The 18,022-nt window shown below is 38.1% G+C and overlaps 1 protein-coding gene across 3 annotated transcripts in view; it reads left to right on the top strand.

The window, feature by feature from the left end:
- LOC140495708 (fibronectin type-III domain-containing protein 3A-like) overlaps nucleotides 1-18,022 on the top strand; it is a 145,963-nt gene that overhangs the window by 67,478 nt on the left and 60,463 nt on the right. For all 3 annotated transcript variants that reach the window (XM_072594714.1, XM_072594712.1, XM_072594713.1), the window contains 2 exons: nucleotides 8,076-8,151; nucleotides 9,981-10,057. In XM_072594714.1, the coding sequence (XP_072450815.1) occupies nucleotides 8,076-8,151; nucleotides 9,981-10,057 (153 nt within the window). The remainder of the gene's footprint in view (nucleotides 1-8,075; nucleotides 8,152-9,980; nucleotides 10,058-18,022) is intronic.

Below are 18,022 nucleotides of genomic sequence, written 5' to 3'. Positions count from 1 at the left end.
CACCAAGGGTCATAGATTCTAACGTAAGAGATAGAAGGCTAAGAAGGGAGATGAGAAATCTTTTCACCCAAAGAGTGGTGGGAGTCTGGAGTGTACTGCCTGAAAGGGTAGGTGTTCCAGAAACCCTTAACACTTGGGCAGGGTTTAAATATTCACTTGCATTGTCACAGTCTTCAGGATTATAGGTCAAGCATTGGAAATACAATTAATGATCTTTGACTAGCACCAACATACTGGGCTGAATGGCCTTCTGCACTGTAAATGTCTAATCTATGAAATCACCATTACTTTTAATACATTAAAGACTCATTTTGCTTAAATTTGGCTTGAATGTTGCTTCTCTTGTAATGTGACACTACTGAGTGCCAGGCCTCAATTCAATTCTGTCTGTAAAAAGGCTTTAAAAAACTGCTTCCTAATTTATCCTTGTTTCTTAATGTAATTAAGACAGTCAAAGTAAAATTTAGTGAACTGGTTAAATAAATGTTCAATTAATCAGCATCTTTTAAGAGAAAATTACTGTTGGGGAGGGGTTGCTAGAGCTATGGCAATTGATTTTTAGAAATCGTATTTAACAAAATTAATAAGCCCTTAATTATTGCAGCATTTGTCCTATACAATATGTATAAACTTAGGTTCACCTCTGGGAAGTAGATGGTATCTCTTTAAAGACCTTTTAGCACTGCCATCAACAGTTAGATTATATTCTTACATTTTGTAATTTTGCTTAAAAAGCTTCATTGCTCTTGATTGTGGTACGCTGAATGTTCTTTTAATTTTAGTAGTTTAATTTCCAGTTAATTGTAGATCACTTTTTAAATGAAATATTCAGATTTGGCAGTCTGTAGATCAAGAAAGGTCTGTGACCTTTGATCAAAAAATTGGAGCAGATTAGAATTGTCATGGGTTTGAGCAAGTGAATAGAATAGAATATGCTTTATTGTCACGTGTTCTCCAATGTAGGAGTACATGGAAAAGCTTTTACAAGGTCTGCTTCATGATGCCATCTTTAATTGCCAGTGCCTAGGTGCAAATCAAGAATACAACCAAGGAATAAAAGTTTTTTAAAGCATTACTTTACCTGAGTTGAAAAATAAATTTAAAATAGGACATCATTAAAGGGTGAGATATTGTGTTCTAGGCTATGTTTATTAACTTACTCACCAGCTCACTATATTCATTAATATCAGGTTCTTGTTCATTCATTCATAACCCTTGACTAACCCGTCACTTACAATACACGGTTTCATCCATTCATTCATAAAACCATGGTTCTGTAGTATCCAAATTTAAACCATTATTGCATTCAGCATACAGAATAATACCACCCCCATCAAGTCTCTACGAAACATTATAATATTAATCAGAAGTACATGTTAAATACCTTTTAAATTGGCTGTTATCCCTTTAAGAAACTAACTGACAAAAACAGCACTTGCATGAAATTGCATGGATGAATGAATCTCATACTGGCAAATAGTAAGTAAATCTCATCACAGCTGTGGTAATCAGTTTACTTTTTTTAATGATTTCTAACTTATTTAGAGAAAAAAGCCTAGTATTTTTACTAACATTTACGAATTTAAAAGACAAAAGAACTAATAACTCTAAAAATCAAGCAGACCAGATTGATCCATCAGAAGTACCAGCCATCAGTTGGCACATTTTTAACCCATCTCCTGTCTCCCACGACAGAAGCCTTTCAAATCTTTGTGTTCTATGGATGAAAAATGTAACACTATAGTAATGATATATAAGAACTGTCTTTCGGGATCCTGTTGCCAACTCAAACTTGTGCTGTGATTGCTGAATAAAGAGGCTATTGTCGCCACTCACTGATTTCAGTTTTTACTTGAACACAATCCCACGACAGTAAGTTAAGAAACTTCAAATAAACATTACGTTGTAGCAGTGCAGGACTTCCACACACGGTCTGACTGCCCGTGCCAGACTCCAGTGCAACAGCTGCCCCTTTCTGCTCCTAGTCTCCAGTCTGTTCCATACCAGTGCTCAGCTGCTCCAAGGTAAGTTCCAGGGCTGCCTCCCCTGCACTGGTCTCTGTCATGCAGCTGCTTCCCCACATGCTACTCCGGGACCCGCTGCCCGCGCCTGTTGCTGCTCTGGGACCTGCCTCAGGTGCTAAGAGGAGAGAAGAAGAAGTAAAAAGGGCAAAAAAGGAAAGAAAAAGTACAGGTGAAGCAAAGGAGCTCTGGCAGAAGCAGTCTGCTCTGCTGCCATCTACATGAATAGTTCCCAATGTAAAATATAATAAGTTGTACTCTTTTGTGTTAATTTCCAGTGTGTTGTGCTTTTCTAAAGAAGGTAGCAATATTGCTGTAATCCTTTTGCCCATTTGGGTACTTTTCTTAAACAAGTCAGAACAGTGATATGAAGCCATCAGGACTATGCTCAAAAAGAAACCTGACAAATACCTTTACTCCCCATGATTCTAAGTAATTATGGCTGTTGTGCGTCCACTGTGAGCCATGCTGAGATTAACTAATTTTTACAGAAGTTGGACCCTGAGGGGCATGGATAGGATAAAAAGACAAAGTCTTTTCGCTGGGATCGGGGAGTCCAGAACTAGAGGGCAAAGGTTTAGGGCGAGAGGGGAAAGATATAAAAGAGACCTAAGGAGCAACTTTTTCACGCAGAGAGTGGTACGTGTATGGAATGAGCTGCCAGAGGATGTGGTGGAGGCTGGTACAATTGCAACATTTAAAAGGCATTTGGATGGGTATATCAATAGGAAGGATTTGGAGGGATATGGGCCAAGTGCTGGCAGGTGGAACTGGGTTGGGATATCTGGTCGGTGTGAACGGGTTGGACCGAAGGGTCTGTTTCCATGCTGTACATCTCTATGACTCTCCAATCTTTATGGTAAAGGCTATATTGAGGACCATTTCACTGGATGCTAATCCACAAGTTTGACTAAAATTCAAGTTCCAAATTTGAAGGAAATTATGTTTTATATTTTGTTCCATGTTGAAGAGTGGAAGACACTGAATACTGTGTGACTCACTCTGATATTCTAGCACCTGGCAAACTTGACATGGCACAGTTGCTTGTTTGTCTTCTGTTCAGGATTCTGCAGATTAGTGTCAGCTCAAGATTTGTGATTTGTATCCTCTCCTTGAGTTACCATAAAGAAACTTCTGGTGAACTGATATTTGAAATCTAACAGTGCTCAAAAAACCAAATTGCTCAAGATGTCCAGATTTGTATCTTTGCTAAGCTCTGTTTGAGTCAATGGCTCTGTGCATTACAAAGGGGAGGGGCTGTAGAATCAGACTAGCTTGGGATGTGTTGTCTCAATTCTGTAACAATCTCCTTCAGAGATATTTTGGACCCACTCCTCCCCCTTTTACTGTGGGATTATTGAAGAAAATTTAAGTTTTTAATGTCATATTGTACACTATTACTGTGTGAAAGCAGACTAAAATGCCAGCTTGAATCAGGTTCTTATTTTAATAACTATTACTGTCTTCCATTGTTGAGGTACTGGTTTGCCTTGACATCCTTTAGAGATATACATGGAATTGTGCAGCAGTGTGGTCATGTTACAGCTGAGTGAAGATGAAGCTGAATGAACACTTGCAACCTTGCAATTTATGTACCATGCAACAGTCTCCCCTCTGAGTTCATTTGTACATGGTAAAGTTGATATTCAATAATTGTAACATTTGTCTGAATTGTATTTGATTATTTTGTCTGCTGCTTCTCTGGACTTTGATTCAGAAGACCATTCTATTTGATAACCCTGTTAAATTTTCTATGAGCTGCGCAAATCAACGCCAGCCTATGCTGCAGTTAGTCACATTGTTGTTTTTGTTAGCGTTCCAGGAACAAAAAAAATTCTCTTTTCTATTTGTGAATCTAACTATGCTTAAATTATATTTATATTTAAATCTGTTCCCTATCATGGCCTCACAGCACCAGAGACCCGGGTTCAATTCCCGCCTCAGGTGACTGACTGTGTGGAGTTTGCACGTTCTCCCCGTGTCTGCGTGGGTTTCCTCCGGGTGCTCTGGTTTCCTCCCACAGTCCAAAGATGTGCAGGTTAGGTGAATTGGCCATGCTAAGTCGCCCATGATAGGGAACAGATTGCCCATAGTGTTAGATGAAGTGGTAAATGTAGGGGAATGTGTCTGGGTGGGTTGCACTTCAGCGAGTTGGTGTGGACTTGTTGGGCCGAAGGGCCTGTTTCCACACTGTAAGTAATCGAATCTAATCTATCAGTAAATTGCTTTTGCAGTGGAGGTTCTGATAAAATGACTGCAATGGTCTCTATTTGTGCTGGTGAATTGAATTGTTTATTCTAATGTGTTACTTAATCAGAATAAGTCATTTTAATCAAAGACCCCAGAGTAAAGGCTTGGTGAGTAGACCCACTCTCATTCCTGCTTTATCCCTTCCAATGATTGTGATCAGTTCAACACTAGAGACTGGACTGGGTTATTAATCAATATAAAGAACAAATGAATGTTAGCATTCTGCTGAGTTGTAGAGGGACTTCACTGTAGGTTTAAAGAGGGGAACAAACCCATGCTGCTGAGGCCTGCTTACTTATGCTTGGCTGAGATTTTGTTCTGAGAGTTGTTGTCATGGAGAAAAGGAGAGGTATCAACTGCATTTTGCAATTGAATTCTCTTGCATCACCAATGTATTCAATGTGGTGCCGAATAATAAAGTCTAGTACATATGTGTAGCTACTGGCTGGGTATGTCTCAATTCTTTAATGTTGAGATTGATTTGTGTGATTTTTGCAGTGTTTTTCTATTGAGCTAGTTGTCATGGTGACAGTTGCTGGGAACTGGTTTCAACTGGATTAATTTTGCTAGAAGATGATCTGTGGGGAAGGAGTTAACAATAGTAGAATTGTTTTCTGTCTCTTTAAGCATCTATCAATATGTTTACTTTTAATCTTCAGAAAAATAACTTTTTTTATATCCTTCAATCGACACCTGCTGTGGAAGAATGGTGAAACCAGTTTTGGCTGTTTAATGTACATGGTATTTTTCATTCTCTTCACAGCATGAAAGATTTCAGGTCTTAAACAGGCGTATGATTTGGCCATCTGCTACACTGGCTTATGAATCTTTCAGCAGACTTTTGCTGCAGTTCTTGAAATCATAAAATTATAGATTGTGTTAACAAGGTAAAAACAATGACTGCAAATGCTGGAAACCAGATTCTGGAGTAGAGTGGTGCCGGAAAAGCACAACAGTTCAGGCAGCATTCGTGGAGCAGGAAAATCGACGTTTCGGGCAAAAGCCCTTCATCAGGAATACCTGAAATGTCAACTTTCCTGCTCCTTGGATGCTGCCTGAACTACTGTGCTTTTCCAGCACCACTCTACTCCAGGATCTGTGTTAACACCTCAATCTTAGCTAAATCAGTTTGTTGATGCCAAAAAAAACTTGGAGTGGTAGATTTTAAGTTTTGCATAAATTTCTTCAAGCAATAAAGCTGTACTGTATACATACCTTGAAAAAATCATAAAATTTTGTCTGTTTTTCAATTTAAATGATTTGTCAGTAATACCATATTGCATAATTTAAATAATAGTTTCTCTAATGTATACTGAATTGGAATCCATAGTGCTTTGAGAGAACATTAGTAGGATGTTTATCCTGTTTGGGGCAGTATTGAATACAGCAGGTCACTTGTAAAATGTCACTGCAAACCAAGAATTGAATGACATTCAGTAAAGTGGTTTAAAAAGAACATTGCGTCAGAACAAGGAGTAACTTCTGGAAGTAAATACAGAATGTTTCATATAGCTTGTATTGCTTCAGTGATCATTGTACTTGTTTTTAGGGGTAAGCATAATTTTATTTTTACTTTGTCAGAACTTAAATTTTAAATTGGTACTACAAGAACTAGTTTTTGGAAAAAAGTCAATGTGAAGGAAGGAACGTGGCCTTTTTAAAGTAGCCTATATTATCTATTTGCAATGAACTTATCGCATTTCTGTATTTGACATCATTTTTATATATATATCCATTAATGCTTGGTGAATAAAATGGGCAGCTGTTAATTTTGAAACTGGCTTGAGGTGATATTGGTCTTTTGAGATTATGTTTAATACCGTGGGATGTAAGCAATGTAAAATCTACTCCTCATCATCATCCATAGATGCACACACCATTTCTCTGAGTCTTTTTATTCTCTCTGTTTGGGTTTTCTCTGTGTGTCAGTTTTTCTCATTTAATGCATTATGCATTTTTCCTCCAGTTTTGGCTTTAGAATATTTGTCATCCTAGAACGTCAGCTGAACTTATTTAATTATCATGTACTTGATCGTTGTGTGGATGTCAAACTATTTTATTACTAAAAAGTTGTTTTGATATTTTAGAAATCCTTGGTGAAAACAGAACAAGTAACTAAGTTGGATTCTGCCTGCAGTATTTCTGAATCGCAGTCACTTAATTTTTGTGTGAACATCTCAAAGAAGAGGCAGATCAATCTTCCCCTCCCCATAACCCAATAGGAGGAAAATGTGACACACTTAATGGGAATCACCCCTCTGAGCCATCTACAGACCACATTTGCATGCATTTAAATTAATTTATTTGTCACGCCTTATGGAGCAGTGTGCTTGAAATCAAATCCTGCTATTTCCAGAGTTGGTATAAAATTTAAAGATTTTAAATATGCAAAGATTCCCTAAGATACTAGATTTTCAGATCCAATTGGCAGAGCACACGAACCAAGTTTCTGTACTAAACAAAAATTATTTATTACGAATAATTAGAACCTGGCTACAGGTAAAACAATTGTTAAACCATTGGCATAAAACTCCACTAATTAAAACTTTGATCCCCTTATAACCTCTCCATTGCACATGCACACAGAAGTTTAAAAAAAAACGAGTGTCATGGTTGGAGGGAAAGCAGTTTAGTGGTTTTTTATTACAGAAGTTACTGAGTCAATTCTCATGATTCTTCAGCCCGTCAGAATGCTGCTTCTCAAGTATCCTTCTCTGGATGCCTCCACTGGTTTGCAAGAGACACATGGTGGCTGGTTCATTTACAAAAGGTCACTGACTCATCACTTAAAACCAAAGCTTGCAGCAAAGTTAAAGAAAGATAAACTGGTTTTCTTAAGGCTTGAAGAGACTTTTACTGCTGATAACAGGGAGAGTCCTGAGCTTGTTGAGATTGAAAGATTTCTCTATTTTGTTTGTAGCCCCAAGTTGCTCAGCAATCTAAGAACCAGTTGCAGTTATGGACTTGCTGAAGGCCTTTATAATTGGAAACTGATTAATTTACAAGGCAGACAGTTGCTTGTACCAACCAAAACTCTATCTGTACGCAGTGTCTAAGTTCCAGTTCATCTGTCATGACACATTTGCATTGATCGAACAAGCAGTTGTGTAAAAATGCTTACAATGATTGCTCGGTTCCTGCTTTAAAATATAAGCCAATTGTACAGCAGTCCTTGGTTTTAAATAGTTTTTCTTTCAGTCCACAATTAAACATACAGCAAAAGAATAAAGTCTTTACACATTAGACATGGACATTACTGAATTTTCCTTTGAGAATATGGTAGTGGGTGAGGCAGTTTCAGAGTAAATCACATTGCTGCTGGTTTGTGGCTCCTATCAGTCGGATTGGATCAGGATAGCGGATTTCCTTTCCTCCCTAAAGGGTGAGTGACCCAAATTAGATTTTGCATCAATCCAGAATTTAAGGCTGTTTACTCATCTGAACTTTCTGTCTCAAAAATATTTAGTTGCTGAATTTAAATGTCATAATGTGGTTTGAATTCGTGTCTTTAAATCATTAGGTGAGTTGTCTGGATTACTATTTCTAAACATAACCACTAGAGCACTATTCCCCTAAAGTATGCAGCACTGTGTCCTATATATGCAGTAGATATTAGTTTATGCCAAAAGAACATGTATAATAAAAATGTAACTCTTGCCATCTTTTTGTTATAGAACGTGAATATGAAATATTTTTGTATGTTGATGTGTGTGTAATATAACGATGTCAATAGAGAAGAAAATATATAATGAAAAAGTTGAAAATTGATATTGTTTTTAAGTGTTGGAATATGCTGATTTTTAGGTTATATTGGTGCAAGTCAATCCTGGAGAGACGTTCACAATCCGAACAGAAGATGGTCACATTCAGTGCATTCAAGGTATGTATGTCATGAAGATATTTTTAAAAAAACTTGGTTTTAACATAGTTAAAATTCTATTGTTATATCCCACAGAGACAGCAACTTTCATAAAGCAATTAATTTCCCAGTGGCTGGCAGAACCAAAGAACAGGGTTTCACGTTACATGACTATTAACATAGTAAACAAATTAAAATCAAAATGGACCAAACATTTGGCAGCAAGTGCACCAAACTGAAGAAAAAGTACTTTGACATCATCTAACTAATGCAGGCACTGTGTGCCACACTTCTGGCAGACATGTAGCTTGCAGGAAGAATCTAAAAGTGTAAATAACTCTCAGATCCCAGAAAGCTCATTTCTCCCGCTGATGCTAATTTGAAACTGTCAGTGTTTTTAAAAAAAATCTGTCCAGGTTTTCCAGAGTTGATTTTCACTAGTTGGCCCGCTTGGTGAGAGAAAATGATTTGTATGAACATAATACCCATTTTCAGAATGTTTTATTCACCTAAAGTTAAAGGAGACGTTTTAACTCCTAACTGTCTCATGAAGTATGCAGTAACTTCGTGCCATAATGTGAAAAAATGATGGGAACCCTGATGGAAAGCAACTTTTCTTTGGAAAAAAAATAAGCTAACTATCTCCAAGAAATGCTGTTAAACCATTTTCTCTCTCCTCCCCCTCTTCCCTCCCCCTCTTCCCTCCCCCTCTTCTCTTCCCTCCCCCTCTTCTCTTCCCTCCCCCTCTTCTCTTCCCTCCCCCTCTTCTCTTCCCTCCCCCTCTTCTCTTCCCTCCCCCTCTTCTCTTCCCTCCCCCTCGCCCAATGTTTCATTAGCGTTCCTGATAGAACATGTAATCAAAAGTTTTGAGAAGTGAATCTTTGACTGCATATCTGAAACAGTGAAAATATAATCACCCGATCAAGACTATTTGGAGTACGATGTGGATGAGGGATCCTTTTTGAAAACGCAATTTTTCTGCTGTCAGTTAAATCTCATTTCTTGTCTTTTTGTGACAAAATTACAACTGTGTTGTACTTCATTGTTCATTTTTGTGAGGGGAGATTTTAATTTTTGTTTGGTATGTTGCTATTTGATTTGTAGTGCATCATGAAGGTGGGGTGTGACATTATTTAAAAAAAAGCAATGGGCATCATACCAGTAAAGTAATCCATCATCATCAGTTCAGCAGAAGATACACAACCAAATTAGTTGAATTTTTGAATGAGCTTTTGGAGAGCGAGCCTGCTTTTTCTCCCCAACACATCATCTTATGCAGCAGCTTGTGAAATGATTCCAGAAATGAACTAGGTCCAGTTCTGTCACGTCAAAGACAAGCAATAGCAGTCACCTTCACTGGCTTGAGATGAGCATAGTTTTGCCGTTGGTGAGTTCAAATGCCCAAGATCCTCGAGATTAGGTTAGGATATCTGGTCAGCATGGACAAATTGGACCGAAGGGTCTGTGTCCAGGCTGTGTAAACAGAATGGGAACCAAACATTTGCAGAGTTAACTCAGATGTCTGTGGAAAGTTCAAAGTCTTCTGGAACTTGCCTTTTTTATTTGCTAATTTTAATTCCTTTTTCTTTCAGTTTTGAAAGTTATGGTGCTTTGAGCAGCAGACTGTGCTTTGAATTTTACCAGAGAGTTAGTAGACAATTTAGTCTGTGAGAATCAGCGCATCATAGATAAAATGATCTTACCCTCACTTAATCTGTATCCGTACATATTTAGCCAATGAAAAGCAATCAGGATTAGGCCTTACTATTGAATAATATATGGAATAGGTCAGCCTTACCACGGTTGGAATTTCTTTTTGTTTTTCATTCGTTCAATTTTTGTTATTGTAGGTCCCGCTCATGTTCCCATGATGTCACCAAATGGCTCAATGCCTCCAATTTATGTGCCTCCTGGTTATGTCTCACAGGTACTGTACATTGCCTGCATTTTAGGGTGCAATATCTAATGATTGCTAATTTAAGTTCTCTGCAACAGGATTTATGTTTAAGGTTGAAATTAGAAACCTGTTATCTGCTTTGCAAAAGTCAGTTTCTTCTCTGTGTACTTAAAATAGTTTAAGATCAGATATGCTTTTGCACATATTTATATTGTTTATATGCAAAAATGTAAAGCCTTGGCGTTGAACGGGCAATTTAAAATTTGAGTGAAGCCCTGATCCAAAAATGTGTTCCCTGCTGATGCATTGTCTTGACATTTGCAGAAAGCCCTAGTTAGAGGACTCCTTTGAAGCAAAATTGCATTTTGCAAAATAAAACTGAGATGTATAAAGTGACATTCGTCCATGGTTCCAATACTGATGTAACAAATATTTTCAAATTATTTGTCAGGAATGGATATATTCCATTTGAATTTCCTTGGTTTATATCATATACCTTTTACTTTTCTGACAGTGAACAGTTAGTTTCACAGAGAGCACTTGAGATATTGATTTCTCTACATGAATAAGAAAAATGCAAAGAAGTAATATTTGAAGTGGAAAATACTTGAAAAATAATAGTCTCCACAGTTTTCTTTCTTTGTATTTAGGTCAATATTACATACTATGGTATGGAAGCAGAATGATGACGCTTGAGTTTAACTGATTCTGAAAAAGAAAATACATGGCCATTCTTTACATTTCAATTGCATTTATGCAGGTCATTCTACAATAACTCAACAGTTGCATTCTTCTGCAATCTTGCTTTATAGAAAATTGCGCTGTAGTAGATCACTATACCCATTGAGCAGTAAGATCACGTTACCGAAACAGTGTCCACAATTTGCGTTGTCGAAACATACTTTCTACCGAACAACCTGTAGGATGCCTTTTGGTGACTTGTCCTTTCGAGGTGATGGAATTCAGACAGAATGATTCGATTAGATTCCCTACAGTATGGAAACAGGCCCATCGGCCCAACAAGTCAACACCAACCCTCTGAAGAGTAACCTACCAAGACCTATTTCCCTCTGACTAATGCACCTAACACTGTGGACAATTTAGCATGGCCAGTTCATCTGACCTGCCCATCTTTCGACTGGGGGAGGAAACAGGAGCACCCAGAGGAAATCTGCACAGACAATGGGAGAATGTGCAAACACCACACAGACAGTTGCCAGAGGCTGGAATTGAGCCCAGGTCCCTGGCTCTGAGAGGCAGCAGTGCTAGCCACTGAGCTACTGTGCTGCACCTGGTTATAGAAAAATTGAACAAATAAATTAAGACACTTGTTGTAGTAGGTATTGAAGACTCTTTAAAAGAGATCTTTATCCATGTATGGCGAAGGTGTTCCAGAGAAGAGTGCAAAGCAATAGACTTGAAATCCTGATTTGTCCTGATCCGATGGTATCCTTTCTCAACCAGAGCAAGCAACAATTTCCATGCCTCACTAACCTGCACATATTGTGTAAACAAGTGCTACATTTTGGGAAAGCAAATCTTAGCAGAACTTATACACTTAATGGTAAGGTCCTAGGGAGTGTTGCTGAATAAAGAGACCTTGGATTGCAGGTTCATAGCTCCTTGAAAGTGAAGTCGCAGGTAGATAGGATAGTGAAGGAGGAGTTTGGTATGCTTTCTTTTATTGGTCAGAGTAATGAGTGCAGGAGTTGGGAGGTCATGTTGCGGCTGTACAGGACATTGGTTAGGCCACTTTTTGCAATATTGCATTCAATTCCCGAAGGAGGGATGTTGTGAAACCTGAAAGGGTTCAGAAAAGATTTACAAGGATGTTGCCAGGGTTGGAGGATTTGAGCTATACAGAGAGGCTGAACAGGTTGGGACTGTTTTCCCTGAGCGTCGGAGGCTGATAGGTGACCTTATAGAGGTTTACAAAATTATGAGGGGCACGGATAGGGTAAATAGGCAAAGTCTTTTCCCTGGGGTCAGGGAGTCCAGAACTAGAGGACATAGGATTAGGGTGAGAGGAGAAAGATATAAAAGAGACCTATGGGGCAATTTTTTCACACAGAGGGTGGTACTTGTGTGGAATGAGCTGCCAGAGGATGTGGTGGAGGCTGGTACAATTGCAACATTTAAGAGGCATTTGGACGGGTATATGAATAGGAAGGGTTTGGAAGGATATGGGCTGGGTGCTGGCAGGTGGGACTAGATTGGGTTGGGATATCTGGTTGGCATGGACAGGTTGGACTGAAGAGTCTGTTTCCATGCTGTACATCTCTATGACTGTATAAATCTCTTAAGAGTTTGGCAAAAGTCTCTGAAATAAAGTCTTGGGTCTTTCCCAGCATTTCTCTTAATTTTACTAATTTTCAGATTTCACTAATTCTGGAACTGGCAATTGACTCTTCTCGCTGGGGTGGATTAATTGACTATGCATTATTTTAGTTTTGAGGTGAAACTTTCCCATTTAAAGCACGCCAGTATTCTTTTACTCTGACTCGATAGATCAGGTTGGTTTGAACGTGCCAAGGTTTCTCTCTAACTTGTAATTTTAAAGTTCAATGTTAGTTCAACTGTCTTAATGAATATTTTAGTTCAGAAGGAAAGTTATCTCCACCTAAATTATGCCTTTACCGAAATGATGATAGTGCCGGTTTGTGACAAGATTTTATTGAATGAGATCTGTTCTTTTCAGCCTACATTTTAGACTGGAAAGGTGCAGTGAGAAAGTTGTATGTATCTCTTTATCTTGCCTTGTTTACCCAGGAAGCACAAGTGGAAAGTCAGTGCAGGAAAATAAAGGCTGCTCAGTATCCATAGGAAAACTGCAGGGATATTTTAAGGAGGTCAAAGGTGTTGGATTATTTGTGCAAGTTGGTCAGGGAGCTGTTGACTATGTTGATTTCAGCCTTCCATTTTTGCACGGAAGACAGGTTGATGAGCTCTGGAGGGATTAGTAGAAACAGTGCCGGGGGTGGGGTGGGGGAGGGGGGAGGGGGGGGTGGGGGGAGGGGGGGGGGGGGAAGAGGGAGGGAGAGAGAGATGGGTGGCAGGGACTACAGACCTCAGAGACGGAGCTTCAAGGAAACAGCCCTGAAAGCAAGCATCAAGTGTTAAGGAAGTCAAAAAAGATTAATCGTATTTTAAAAATAACCTATGCCTGTCACAGCATGTTACACGTATCTTTAATCTTTATATTCTTTAATCATAGATTTTTTTTCTTCATCTACGTCTGATATTATGTGCGCAATTTTCTTAGGTTTGTGATGCTCCTAATTACAAAATTAGTCCTCATGCTTGCAAATTGCCAAATTCCCCTTTCCACACAGAAGCTCATCTTCACAACACGACTACAAATCCCCCCATCCCCCACTTGCTCGACTTAGACTTCGTGCCTGACAGACTATACCTTAAGTCCAACCCCCTGGAGATTTGAGGGCTCTAGACTGATATCTGTGCATAAGCACAGTGCTGCTGCTCAAACCCAAAGAGGAGATTGAGCAGTCAATGCACAAGATGGGGAATAGGAAGCCCATCGATTCAAAGTAAAATTCATGTATAAAATAAACATTTTGAGAGGTTGAACTCTTGTTGCCTCCAACTCACTATTTGAAGAAGTAAAGCCTTGAATTCTGTTTTCAAGAAATGTTTTCACTGAAATAATAACTTGCAATTATATGTCAGCTTTCAGAATCACAAGCTGGCAAAAGCACTTTACATCAATTGATCACATTCCTTTTGAATAGGTGACCTTGTTGCTCTGTTGGAAATACCAATCAGTGGTCACAAAATGGCATCCCACAAGCACAAGATTATAATGTTCAGATAATCTGTTTTGTTGATGTTGTTTGGGTGATACGTATTAGTCATTAAACAAGAATAATTCCCTTTATTCTTCAAAATATTACCAGTACATCAATTGTATTCATCTGAAGGGACAGATGAGGCCTTAGTTTAACAACACCTTTGCTGTGAACTGAACTTTTGAGCTGAGTTCTGGAGTGTAACTCGAAATTGCATCCGTTTGATTCAAAAGCAAGATTGCTATCAATTAAGCCGCAGTTAAATGTTATTTGAGCTAAAAGAAAATACAGTTAGAAGAGCTGATCTGGTAATCAGTTGTAATCATAAAAAAACTTGAGATCTTGTCACTTAAGGCCAAGAACTGATGGGTTTTGTGGGTTTGGTTTAAAGCAGAGCAGTATTCTTTCTGTTCATTTTGCCATTTGCTGCAGAGTCGAGTTTGGTAGTTAATGCGTTTTTTTTTCCTTGTGCTACACAGTAACTCAGGCCTGAATTATTTACTTCCCATTAGTCATTGACTAAAATGCAAATAATTCAATTTACAAAGTACCTTTTAACTTTTGAAATGTCTGAGTGCTTCACTTTGGACTGTTGTTTAGGCAAAGCAGTTAAATGTGACATTTAATTAAAAGAACAACACTGCAAGGTGGACCACTGTTCATGTGCAAAGTCATTATTAGTCTTGCTTTTCAATTTATATTTGGCAATAAATTACTTTGTCTTAAAAACAAATGTAAAAGTTACCCCTAAGAGTTCTAAGTAAATTTTAGAGGAATGATCTGAGGGAGAAAATGAAATTATAAGGCCCTCTGACCTTTTCTTTTATCAAAATAATTAACTTTAAAAAAAACTCTTCTTTCTAGGTATTTGCCATTTGACTGCATGGAACACTTTTTTAAAAAATATAAAACCATTTGAACTACATTTAGGAGTCACAATATGTTTTACTTATAATTAACAAACCAAAATACTTTTGTCTCAGTGGATCAGAGAAAACCATTGTATACTTGATTTAACTGGATCTGTAATTATTGCAATGCTTATACTTAAAATCAGAAATATTTTACTTGAAGATGCTGCAGATGGTGCCAATTGTCATCAAGATCTGTGACATTGTGTATGCAACTGCACATGCACAGGTGGATCATGTTGGTTATATTTAATTGCAGGGTCAATCTTCTGCTTGGGTACACAAATTCTATTGAAATTAGTGATGAGAGAAGAGAGAATTATTTCCCCTCGTAACATTTTTAAGGTTAATTGCTCACTTTCGCATATGAGTCAAAAGACTACTGTGTTTAAGTCAACTTCTGGACTTGAACTGATAGATCATCAAATCTGTGCAGTAGAGAATGCTGCACTGGCTGGGGTTTCCTGTCTTTCTGGTAAGATATTAAAAAGAATTTTGACATACGAATGTGAAGGATTCCATGACACACACTTAAAAGAAAGCTGGTGTTCTCTTTCCATGATTACAAATGAACTGGTCACTGATCATTTACAGTGTTTGTGGAAACCTTGCTAAATGCTCTCTTGATTCTTTGTCAGCAAAGATATTTTCTAAAGAAGGAAGTTTACTGGGATGAGAACAGAAATACGTTAAGGTTTTTCAAGTGGCTGAAAAAAAGTTATTTTGTCCTTCCAATGAAATATTAGGTACAATGGTCCCCAAAGAGAAAGCAAATGCAGTTGTGGAAACATCCAGAAATCTGATGTAATCAAAAGAAATTTAACTCACTTGGATGTTCTGGCACACTATCTTTTGTCCTAGATCATAATTCACAGCTGTTGATCAGCTGCAGTTTGAGTTGTTTCTCATTTGTCTGCTTTTTAGTCCAATTGTATTTTTAAACAGCTTTTCTAAATGCTGTGGGCTACATTCTTGCCATTGCCCTTACATTGTAACACTGTTGAAAATGGTACTTTAGGACCTGATCCCAAAATTATATCCTTCTCCACCATTAATGTATACTGCAGGGAGAGCTTTGCACTATTCTTAAAATAACTGGCAATGTACCAACTCTCTTCAGATTCCTTTGGATGGCTGGTAAAATTCCACACAGAGTTGCAATGATGAAATTGCCTACAGAGCAGTTACCATCTGCTTACCTTACTGACATCCATGCTTTGATGTGGAGGTATCTGTGTTGGACTGGGGTGGACAAAGTTAAAAATCATACAATACCACAATATAACACACAACACTAGCTACCTGATGAAGGAGCAGCGCTCCAAAAGCTTGTACTTGCCAATAAACCTGTTGAACTATAACATGGTTTTGTATGATTTTTAAAAAAACTTTTTTACCCATGCTTTGAGTAGTGTGCTGCTGAACTTTTGATTTCATAAGATGATCGACTTGTGATTAACCATTAGCAATTGTCTCAAGATTTACAATATAATTTGGCTGTTTTACTTGTATTAGATACACAGTTTAAGGTATCTTAAGTATTTCGGTCATGGATGACGATTCTGCAATCGTATCAGTTTGCCACAGTGGTAATATTCTTGCCTCTGAGTTATGGGTTTAAACTCCGTTCCAGAACATGGTGAAAAGCAGACTTGGCACTTTGTCAGCAATAAAGTTCAGACTTTTAATTGGCATTTTTTGTTATGCAGCACCTTCAGGTTCATTGGCCTATCATTATTTTACTTGGACAAATTAATTCCTGCATTTTTAAATAATGTATTGAGGTATAGGTGTTACTGGTGAGACCAACGTTTTAATGTTCATCCCTGTTTGTCCTTGAGAAGATCGTGATGGTGAGCGAACCTCTTCAACCACTGCAGTGTGTGGGGTGCAGGTCCTAACATTACTATTCTGTGAGACGGGGAGAGGCAGTTTTTGACCCATTGTCATGAAATAGAAGAACAACATTGCCCACAGCTCAAAAGTGAAACATGCCGATGCAGCATGAGGAAGTGGAAATTGTAATTTAATATATTTTATATAATTTGTCCAAAAGAGCATTAATAATAGGAATTACTAATGTTAATGCAGTTTATCTCCTTTACCATTAAACTGCAGTAATAAATTACATCAGTCTAACACTGGTTGCAGCAGGGTAACAAGTGCAATGAATGTAACAGATATTCAGATCAGAGTTTGAAACCCTATTTCTAATTCTGGTCAGGTTTAACAATTACCCACAACTTCTGATGACCTCTGCTGGGGCCTCCTTTTATGAACCTGTCCAAGAATCCTTGATTCCAGTAGTGAAGAAGATCTTTGTAGAAACAACATCCCATTTGTAGCAGTTATTATGTCATGCTCTGTGGCTTAATTGTCCAGTGGCACACCAGCCACATTGATAGCAAGTGTAGGGTTTTGATAGCTATCGGGAGATGCATAGTTGAGGTGGTCAGTGGTGAGTTGGGATGCTTAGTGTAGCTGTTTGATTCTAAGATTTCTTTAGTAACTATCTATAACTAAGTTAGCATCCAGGGTTGTTTTTTGTGAAGAGTTACAAAACCAGGAGAATTGCCATTTTGGAGATTTCACTTTCCTGAGCTATTCCCATTGAATCCACTGCATTGAGAATCCTGCATGCTCCCTGAGGTGCAACTCCAGCCTGGGTTGCTTCAAAACCTAGCCGAGTTTTGGAATATCTGCGCCTGTATTGCAAGGTAGATACTAATCAATCAAGATCAAATGTTTCCTGACTGGTGGAACACAACTGAGAGATTCTGTGAGCTGACATACAATATCTGTTGTGATAATTGTAAACTGCTGGTCTGGGCTTCTACCCAACACTTTTGCTATGTTCCAGGTGCAAAGGGATTTTACAGGAAATGGGAAATACTGAAGTCTCTGTTTTCTTTACCATATGTAAATAAAATTCCCATTAGTATCATGCAGAATAAATATATTCACAGTTGCAGCCAGAGTGTGGTTAAGCATTTAGTGATAGGCATCTAGCTAGGAGGTTGGAAGCAATAGACTGTGAAGGGGCAGAGGTATATGAAAGTGGAATGACAGGCATCTTCTGGAGGAGATTCAAGAAACAGATTGGAGTTTCACTATTCAGTTACTCTCATAAATATACCCATGGATAATTAGGCTCATTTTGTTCTGGGAGTACAATCCCAAATCCATTTATTTATTTGGAGAACCACTGATTAATTTTGAATGTGATTATTTTCAGCAAAAAAGAAACAGAAGTGCAGGATGAGCAGAGGATATTCTTT

This window comes from Chiloscyllium punctatum, chromosome 25 (assembly GCF_047496795.1).
Source record: "Chiloscyllium punctatum isolate Juve2018m chromosome 25, sChiPun1.3, whole genome shotgun sequence".
NCBI lineage: Eukaryota > Metazoa > Chordata > Chondrichthyes > Orectolobiformes > Hemiscylliidae > Chiloscyllium > Chiloscyllium punctatum.
The sequence above is the reverse complement of the archived record's forward strand: the minus strand, read 5'-3'. Positions and strand labels throughout refer to the sequence as shown.